The 9,590-nt window shown below is 35.5% G+C and overlaps 1 protein-coding gene across 4 annotated transcripts in view; it reads right to left on the reverse strand.

Moving 5' to 3' along the window:
• The window catches only part of LOC147388129 (U-box domain-containing protein 4-like), an 82,424-nt gene extending 73,457 nt beyond the window's left edge, over positions 1 to 8,967 (reverse strand). Inside the window, exons 1-4 of one of the 4 annotated variants that reach the window (XM_086421517.1) lie at positions 8,772 to 8,967; positions 5,200 to 5,480; positions 2,569 to 2,682; positions 435 to 2,324 (exon numbers count right to left, since the gene is read on the reverse strand). In XM_086421517.1, coding sequence (XP_086277643.1) covers positions 435 to 2,324; positions 2,569 to 2,682; positions 5,200 to 5,475 — 2,280 coding nt within the window. In that variant the 5' untranslated portion in view covers positions 5,476 to 5,480; positions 8,772 to 8,967. Of the gene's footprint in view, positions 1 to 434; positions 2,325 to 2,568; positions 2,683 to 5,199; positions 5,481 to 8,771 lie in introns of those variants that run through there. The other 3 variants (XM_086421516.1, XM_086421519.1, XM_086421518.1) reach the window with 3 other exon arrangements.
• Between the last annotated feature and the right edge of the window lie 623 nt (positions 8,968 to 9,590).

Consider the following 9,590-nt stretch of genomic DNA (forward strand, 5'->3'; position numbering starts at 1 on the left):
TACTGTTAATTTGTAGACCACTTTTGATGGGATTAGAAGTTTCAAATTGGGCTGATTTTTTGTGAGGATGATCTCCTCACCATAGAGATCATCGTTGGCTGCCGAACGCTACCCATATATATAAAAACTTATTATGAATTATTTTTAGGAGTAAGGACATAGATAAATGACTTTTTTATGGATAGATTAATGATATATTGATTATTATTTATTTGTTTTTTTTTTTCATTAAAAATATATTCCTTCCAAGGAGGTTGATAGGATGTTGGCAACCCATAGAACCGAACAAAACCGACCTTAGTACAGTTTGGTTAGGTTCTATTGGCATTTTGGTTCGGTTCAGGTTCTTATTTAATGGAACCAACTTATGTCGGTTTGGTTCCAATTTGGCCGTAAATCAAACCAAGTTGCACACCTTGTTATAAGGAACATACCTTTTCTTTAGCTCGTGGGGTCCCTGACTGTGAAAGTGCCACCAATGGAGGGACAACTCCTTCTAGAAGCACAATACTACAGAATCTACTGCTGTTTGTGCAAAGTTGTAGAAGCACATCAGCTGCATTTTCCTTCCCCCTCGCTGAACCCAATTCAACAACCTTAACAAGAATGGGAATCCCTCCACCCTGACCAATTGCATGCCATCCCTCAGCTATTGTTGCAAGGTTCGCCAAAACCGCAACTGCTTTATCAACCATTCCAATCAATGGGTCCATTAGCTTGACAAGGTATTTCACAGCACCAGCCTGCACAATTCGGGTTTTATTCTCTTGAAACATAGACAAATTAAACAAAGCCATTGTTGCCTCTGTCCTTCCCTGAGTCGTCCCGTTGCCCAATAACTCTACAAGAGGCTTGATTACCCCAGACCTCCCAATCCTGACATTGTTCTCCTCAATAATTGATAGGCTAAAAAGAGTTGCTGCAGAGTTCTCCCTTGCAGCAGCACTCCCTGTCTCAAGAACGTGAATGAGGGGTTCAATAGCATCAGCATTTGCAATCACAAACTTGTTGTTATCATTCATTGATAAATTGAGAAGTGATGTGACAGCATTTTCTTGGATCTTTGTGTCTGTCGAGTGAAGCAAACCGACCAACAAACTTATGGCCCCACAGTTTGCTATTGCAACCCTATTATCCATGTTGTGCTTGGCGAGTAGGCGGAGTTCAGCAGTGGAAGTTCTTTGTAAATCCATCGAAGTACTTTGCAAGTCCTCGACTAACTTCCGAACTCGGCTTTCAATACCAAAAAGACCTGCCTGCATGTCAATAGCCGAAGAAGAAACTATCCTTGGGACAAACCTCTCAGTTGGGTGGTGCCAGATGGTATGGCTTCTAGACCGTGCTTCGACCAATTGAGATGGAAACTCGGATTCTCTATGTGGGGTGTCAGAAGCCAAAATGGGAGGCTCTGAAGTCACTTCACCTGAAGCATCGCTGCTATAGTGGGTTAATCCGCTCGACACCTGTGAGACCACATTCACATCTCCCGGTGTTCCTTTGAGATGATCAATATTGGAAACAGAAGTGCTTTGATTATGGCCCTGAAACTGTTCATCAGCCCCTCTAGCATTAGAAATTCCTTCTGCACCATCTGAGACCGAAAGAGCATAAGAAAGAGACATTTTCTCTTTGTGGTTTCCACTAGACGATAACCTCTTATATGGTGAACATTTAGACGTAGTGGACTCAGGAGACCTTGGAAAATTGGTTATAGTAGGAGAATGGCTGGAACAATGGGTAAGAAGAGCTGAGGTGTGGTTAAAGTTCATAGGCTTCAAAGGATCAGGAATCTTCACATTGTTCGACTCACACCAGTTTGCTATTAGAGCTTTGATAGTGTAATTAGGGATTAGATGTTTGTGGCCCAGAAATTGATGGGTTTTAGGGCAAGTCGAGAAACCAAGATCAAGCCATTTTCTTATGAAAGCCCGCTCATAAGTTTTCCCAGACGCAACTATTACCGGATCGCTCATTAGCTCTAGAGAGAGAGGGCAACAGAAATCATCTGGAATTGGGCGCGCGGTTGTGATCTGTGATTCTTTAATTTTAACAAGGAGGTCATGCATATGGGTGACAAAATCAATTATGTGGTCAATGTACTTGACTTCTCCATCCTTCTCGTCTTGCTCGGCGTGCAATTTAACCGTTTCAAGGGCCACAACCTCCATTAGAACTTCTAGGTTAGAAGTCAAGCTAAGGGAGTCTGCAATCTTCGCCATGCTCTCCAAACTTGGTATGGAATTCTCAATTTGATCTCTTATAGCTTCTTTGATGATGGATGATGTTTGCTCGTTTTTGATATATTGAAGTTTCTGTGTATATAGCTGCAGTTGATCATGTAAAACGGCCTAATGTCAGAAAGGAAAGCTATTTAACAATTCAGCTTACGACATTCAATCGGTAGCCATCATATCAAGCCAAATAGTCCAAAATGGTTAGAATCTTCAGAAAAACATGGTTAGTGATGGACGGTTAAAACGAAGATGAAGCATCGACTGAATGGCAGATGCAAGTTTTTTCCATGTTAAACAGACTTTAGATAAATACTTCAACAACTTCTTTTTGTACCTCAACAGATGAATTCAAATCAGCAGAGAGAGACTGATGCCAAGTGGCCAGTAGCCGGAAAACATCCAGGCAGGATGCTTGAATCCTTGTTATAAATGATTCAATTTGCATAACCTAGTCATAATGTCAAATGGAGTTAGGAACTCATCTTGAAACGAAAAGAGTGCTATCTGCAGTACATGTCCGATTATTAAAACTTCTCAAATTGCACATCCAATATATCTCAGGAAAAGCAAGAAACCCCATTATATGAAGCAATAATACATAAGCTACTATCATGAGCATCAAAGAACTTTCACGAAAGGAATATAGAATTATTGAGTGTATATTTTCCTCCACTCCCGGGTGTGTCATACCCCAGTTAAGCACCGTGACCCTCTTTTATTCAAAGTTCTGCACTTCTCCAATAGATCGGTCTTTTGGAGTGATTGGTTGTTAACATGGCATTAGAACACTAGATTCGTATAGGTCATGGGTTCAAATTTTTCCACCCTTAGGTGTGAGGGGGGGTGTTGAGTGTATATTTTCCTCAAATCTCAGGTGTGTCATACCCCAGCTAAGCCCCGTGACCCTCTAATAGTCATAGTTCTCCCCTTCTCCAACAGATTGGTCTTTTGGAATAGTTGGTTGGTTAACAAGAATCTTACCATAGAATAGGAATGACGAAGGAAATCTATCATGGTAAGCATAACTTCATATTGTTGGGTAATGTCTTAAAATATGTAAGAGTGGGGTAAGGGGATTCACAGGTGTACAGGGTAAGCCTCAGAATCATTATCATGCATTTTTAAGATACATAGAAGATATTTTAAATAACACATATCATGGACATGGTACTACTATCTATACTTTTCAATATGAGACTGACCCAATCCAGTAAGACTCAATTCATGAGCTCATCCTAGTTGTATCCAAAAATTCCCGTAATGAAGCAGGAACACATTGAACTCTTTTAACTCTAAGACTTAAAAGAGTAGGGTTTCAGTTGAGGCCCTCAAATACACAAGGCTCACAACTTTTTAAAAGAATCTCCAGTTTAAAATGATGTGTTAAAAAGAACGCCTCAAAGATAAGTGCATCCTATGTGGGTCACACTTACTATCATAAGATAGATTCACCAACACAGGGGACCTTATAGTTGGAGACAATAAAGCATCTTATATCAATGAAAGGTATGGGATCAAAATAATAGTTATAGTGTCCCACACTCCAACCCTACTATTGTCATGTGAATCAAAAATACCCCGAGTATAAAAGAGAAAGAAAACAAATACAATGGAAAATAATAATTAGATATCCCAATTAATACAGCTGCCCACTGTTATTTGCAATGTCCAAACTACCCATATAGACACCTCATCAACTAAAGATGATCAAGGTTTGGTCTTGATTGTTCAATCTCTTACTATGCATCTTATAAATTTTAAGGGGTTGTTATTGAATCATATCACCAAAGAGAAAGAAAGGATAAAAGGGAAGGCCTGTCATATAGGATGATATTAAGAAGGGAAATAGGAGCATCTTCCACGTAGTGGGAATAATGTTAGGGGAGTCTTTGGAAAACTTCTTTTTTTTTATAGGTCTTTGGAAAACTCTAAAATATGGAAAATAAATCCAATAAAATCTTGAATATATGTGTAAGAGGAAACAACATGACCATTAAAAGTCGAGTTTTTTCTTCTTTTTCAAAAGAAGAATGGTTCTTCTTTATTATTTTTTATAATCAAAGATCTTATTAATGGGAGGACAAGGAGTGCTCAAAAGGAAACAAAGGCCAAGACCCAAAAAGAAAGCAAAAAAAAAAAAAAAGCATAGAGAGAAAACAAAACAACTAAATGTGATGTTCAATTGCATGGTGATATGCTATGATGCTTCACATTATATTTGTAACGTGTTTTTTCTTCTTTTAATTTCCCTAATGCCTGTCCAGCATCAGAAAAATGGAAAATAAAGTTAAAAACAGGGGGGGGGGGTGAACTTAAATGAATTATCATAAGAGAATCACCTGAGATGATAAACCTTCTACTGTTCTACAATTAATCCATGATTTAAAGTAGTAAGAAAATTAATGTTTAACCAAAACTGAATAGCATTTGTGTCTTAGCATGTCCCAACACGTCGGAGCACATTTTATAAAATATAATAAATATAGCCCTATGCACTGCAAGAAAAGAATGAGCCCAGTTTCATGCAAAAAAGCAGTACTGAATTCTATACTGCCATCCAACCCAAAAGATACAGATTAAGATCTTCCAATTAAAGGATCATCATTTTGATAGGAGTATCCCCAAATCACTCTCATGATATGATCTTAAGAATTTCATAGGATTTTTTTGGACAAGTGAATCATTATTATTATTTTCATTTTTGATAGGTAAAAGGCCAAAAAGATGTACTGTTGTTTCCTTGGACAGGCAATACCATTATTTTATTTTATTTTTGACAGGTAAAGTGCAAAAATGGCATATTATTGACTTGTCGAAAAGCTTCCATTTTTTCTATTAAAAAAATGAATTCAAAAATCTTTTCGTGTGACATAAGTTATAAAAAACATAATTCCAGCAAACAAAACATTTACATGTCATTTAAAGAAGATAAAACATCACTGCAAATGTAAATTGTGTAACATACAAAATAAAATTTACTTGTGATTGGATGCCAGCCTTCAATAAGCTTCCTGGCTTGACTAAAAAGCCCGTCCAGTTCTTCGAGCTCTTTGTTAAGTTGTTCATTTGGAGCTAACTGTGACTCAAAAACTGCTTCAAGCATCGGCCTCAATAGCTTTAATATCTCATCTATCTTTTCATAATACTTCTGAATTGGTTCAAATTTTATGTTGTTGCAGGAAGATGGCTGGTTGAACTGAGAGAGATTGTCGAGGAAAGCCTTTAACAATGATATCTCCATTAAACCTGTTTAAAGAACAGAGTAATAAAAGGGTTCCCTCAGTAATGGAAAAGTAAATCACCACTAATCGTCTTTAATGGTTGTTGGCCCAGATACTACATGTTAAACATAAACCACAAAATGAAGGTATATGGCTTAATGTCAATCGAAGTAATTGACTTGTTAAGTAGAAATCACAAGAGGTAAGTGTAAATGGATTAATGAGTAATCAATTGGTGTTTAAACGGATTGGACAATCCACAAGTTTCCCATCAAAATGCTCTTCATGGAGCAACTAGGTAAGATAAAAAAAAAAGTTAACCTGGAAAGCCTAGAGTGTTTTCCAGTTCAACTACATGCCTTTTGAAGACCCATGGCCAACCTATTTAAACGGCCGAAATTCCATTGATAAGTTGTTGATCAATTCGTACTCTGCAAACCCCATAGGTGGACTCTCCAAGGAGTGATTTTTGTGAAATTCCTACTTCTTAAGTTCAAGTTGTTAATGTGCTATGTTAGTTTTCTATTTTTGACTTTCAATTTTGGAGACCCCTCCATGTGCCATCAGTTGTGGGACACAGTTATCCTGCATAATTTTCCATAAAATAAATAAAAAAGTTCAAACCCAATACATTTTAATAGTGTTTCTACTTCCTTAAAATCATTTGGGTTTTTAAGCGCCAATGGTTCAGATAGATTTAATTTGCTTTCATGCAAAGGTTCCTTCTTGTGTCATGTGATTAAAGTTTCAGCTAAGCCTTCTATCCATATTGGAAATTGTTCATCACATATTTTTTGACCGAGGATGACCATTTCACCACAAGTGACATTCTTACCTCAGATTGATGGGGACATTAACTCTTGAAGAGTATATTCTAGTCCTTATTTAGATGTTTGTTTTAGGATATTTATGTTATGTTTTTAGGGCTTATTTTCTTGTTTTATTAGCCCATGGTCTTAATATAATATTTATGGTCACTTTAATAACTTTACTTTATCTTTTATTTAAGTTTATTACGGTTAGAAAATTAGGAGAGAGAAAGTGATGAAAATTAGGTATTTTAGTTTTATTAGGACTCTTGGTTTATTTTTTTATTTATAGATTGTATTAGGGTTTATTTATGGAGAATGAATGGAATAAATAAGAAGTTTTTGTTTTCTTTGAATGTTTGTGCATTCAACATGGTTGTTGTCATGAAAATCATTGGGAGTGATTCCAAGTTAAATATCATTTTTTTTATTTATTTAATTTTCTTTTTATCCCCTATCTCTTCTTAAATCCATCTTTTTCTATTTTTTTATTTATTATTATTTGTGAGAGATCAAGAAACCTTTAATCCTTTCAAGAACCCAACCCATAAATTTTGTTTTCTTGATTTTTTTAAAGAAATCTTGAAGTCTTGGATTCCGGAAACTCTTTTCTTGATTCTTGATTCTTGATCCTTGATTCTTGAGACCTACAAAGCTTCAACCCTTTTCTCTATCCTACAATAAGTGAAATAAAATTTTCATCTTACCTTTTGGGTTTACTCTATCCTAACTCAATTTCAAATCTTTAATCCTTAACCAATCCCCAAACAATGTCGAAAAATAAAAAATCGCATCCTATTATAAATCTGACAAATATAGTACATTTACATAAATGCCTAATCTAAAGCACCATTCTAACAATTAGCAACATGTGTCAGAGCCATACACTTAAAGGCCTAGAGGCCTATTTATTCAAGTACTCAACAAAGATCAATAAGGTCCACATGTGATGAGGACGACTCTTAGATCCACATGACCTAAGATCCAAAGTCCTATAAGGTTTAAATGCATAAAGACACATGAGGCCTCCTTACTTAGGCATGGTAATCCAAACACCTTGAAGAGGCAGGTATGACCCATCTATCTAGAAGTCTCAAGTTCCACATGACTTGAGGGCCATAAGTATTTAAGATCCAAGTTTGAGACTTATAAGACTCATTTCTAGTAAGACTTTTAAGCCCACTAAGAGGTCTGATTCCATTAAAGCTTGTCTTAAAACCCAGAGACTCTGCCAGTGCTTTAAGCCCATCTAAGATAGGATAAAGCCTTTGAGGAGTACTTTCCTTGCAAATTTACCTTATATTTCCATTTGGTAATCTAATAATTGGTTCTGTTTATTACAAAAGACCAATCTAAGTCTACTTGGAACCTGCATTAATGACACAAAACAGACGGTAGAGATTATAACTTAATATAGCAAACTAATATTTATGTTAGATAATAACAAGGTTATAACTGGGTGTTTATGTTAGAATAATGCTGGAGTGACCTCAATTCACACTTTGCCGATGTGGAGGTGTGCACATAACCATAGATGCTTGTCACTCATGTAACTCGATGAAAAGCGTCCATGGTTCCATACACACCTCCACATCAGCAAAGTGTGAATTGAGGTCACTCAAGCACGACTCATTATATTATAAATAAGAAATGTAATGCGCTACATAGTGGGCTGTAACATAAACTTAGAGATGAGAACATGATAAATGCAATATCACTTTTTTTTTTTCCTCTTACTCCGTTTCAGACAAGTATAAACACATCAAAGATTAGGATCATCATTTTGTGTCTGAAAGAAAAGATATTCTTTTAGTTTACCAAGAAAAATCTCTCACATATTTTAATCCAGACAGGCATAACATTTGAATGGTGTGATTAACACTTCAAATATAAATGAAAAAATATATAAACATAGAACAAAATCCTAACATCACTTAATGCACGCAGATAAAAAATTAATCCACACCCAGATATCAAGCATGCATTAATATTTGAATAGCTTGATCGGTGATTATCGATAATAAAACTGGAACAAGAAATTAGTCAAAATCAGCCCCTCACACATACATGATGTATATTAAATATGGAATAAAAATTCAAACATCATGAAAATAAAATTAGTCCACCCGGAATCCCAAACAGGCATTAATATTTGAATGGAGTGATTAAACTGGAATGGAAAATCAGTCAAAATCGACCCTTCACTTAATCATGATAAATATATAAAAACAGAATAAGAATCCAAACATCTTGTAACACATGAAGATTAAAATTAATCTACCCTACCAAAACAGCATAAACATTTAAATGAAGTGATTAGCAATTATCCATGATTAAACTGAAATGGGAAATTACTCAAAATCAACCTCATGATATAACACATACAGATAAAAATTAATCGACCAAAAGCATCAAAGCAGCATTAACATTTTCAATGGAGTGATGACAGGAATGGGAAATTAATCAGACCAAAAAAGAGAAGTAGCATAAATGGTACAAAAATTTACCTTTTTATAAACAGAAACTAGAACCAATCCTTGAACCGATCGGGAAAATTGCAGCTTTTGAACCGCAAAGTCGAAAACAAGATTTGGGTTTTCGGTATTTTAAAAAAAAATGGAACCAATTTCGAAGACAATCGAAATTCGAAACGACTAAAAATACAAGAGAAAGGGGTCAAAAGACTCAAAACTATGGACTGCTTCTAACAAGTTAGAAAAGAAAATAAAACTTAAAAATGGGTGATTTAGATAGACACCTTCATGTTTTGGTGAATATTTGAAATACCCGCCTTTGCTTTTCCAATTGATGACATACTTCCTTGACGTAAGTCTTTATTATAGACTTATTAAAATGACCTAAATGCTGTAATCTTCAACTTCTAGACGAAAACCCATGATTATTCTTTGAAAAGCAAGTCATTTTCAATCTCTCATTTTCAATTTCAATTTAAACAAGTACAAATTCTACCCGAGATTCGATCATCTTTTACTCCTCCAAAAGTCATATGGCATCTCGCAATGCATTCCCTCCATTTGTGGGTTGCTTGGGAGATGGCCCCTACTTGATTATGGTTTATGAGCACTAATTGAAAATTTTACAACCTCTTAACCTTGCTATTCGTTGGGGAGATTTATAAAGAAAGAAATGCTTGAATATTTGAAGGCAAGGAAAGTTTATTTTAAGAGATTTTCTTTTCAATCTTTGGACTTGTCTTTCTTCAAAACCAAAAATTGTAGGAGTCAAAAGAGATTTCCTTTGAAGACTTCTTTGAAAATGGGATTTATTTTTTTATCGATAAACATATTTTTATAGAATTCAATAAT

This window comes from Akebia trifoliata, chromosome 13, assembly GCF_017979445.1.
Source record: "Akebia trifoliata isolate Shusen 1 chromosome 13, ASM1797944v1, whole genome shotgun sequence".
NCBI classification, from domain to species: domain Eukaryota; kingdom Viridiplantae; phylum Streptophyta; class Magnoliopsida; order Ranunculales; family Lardizabalaceae; genus Akebia; species Akebia trifoliata.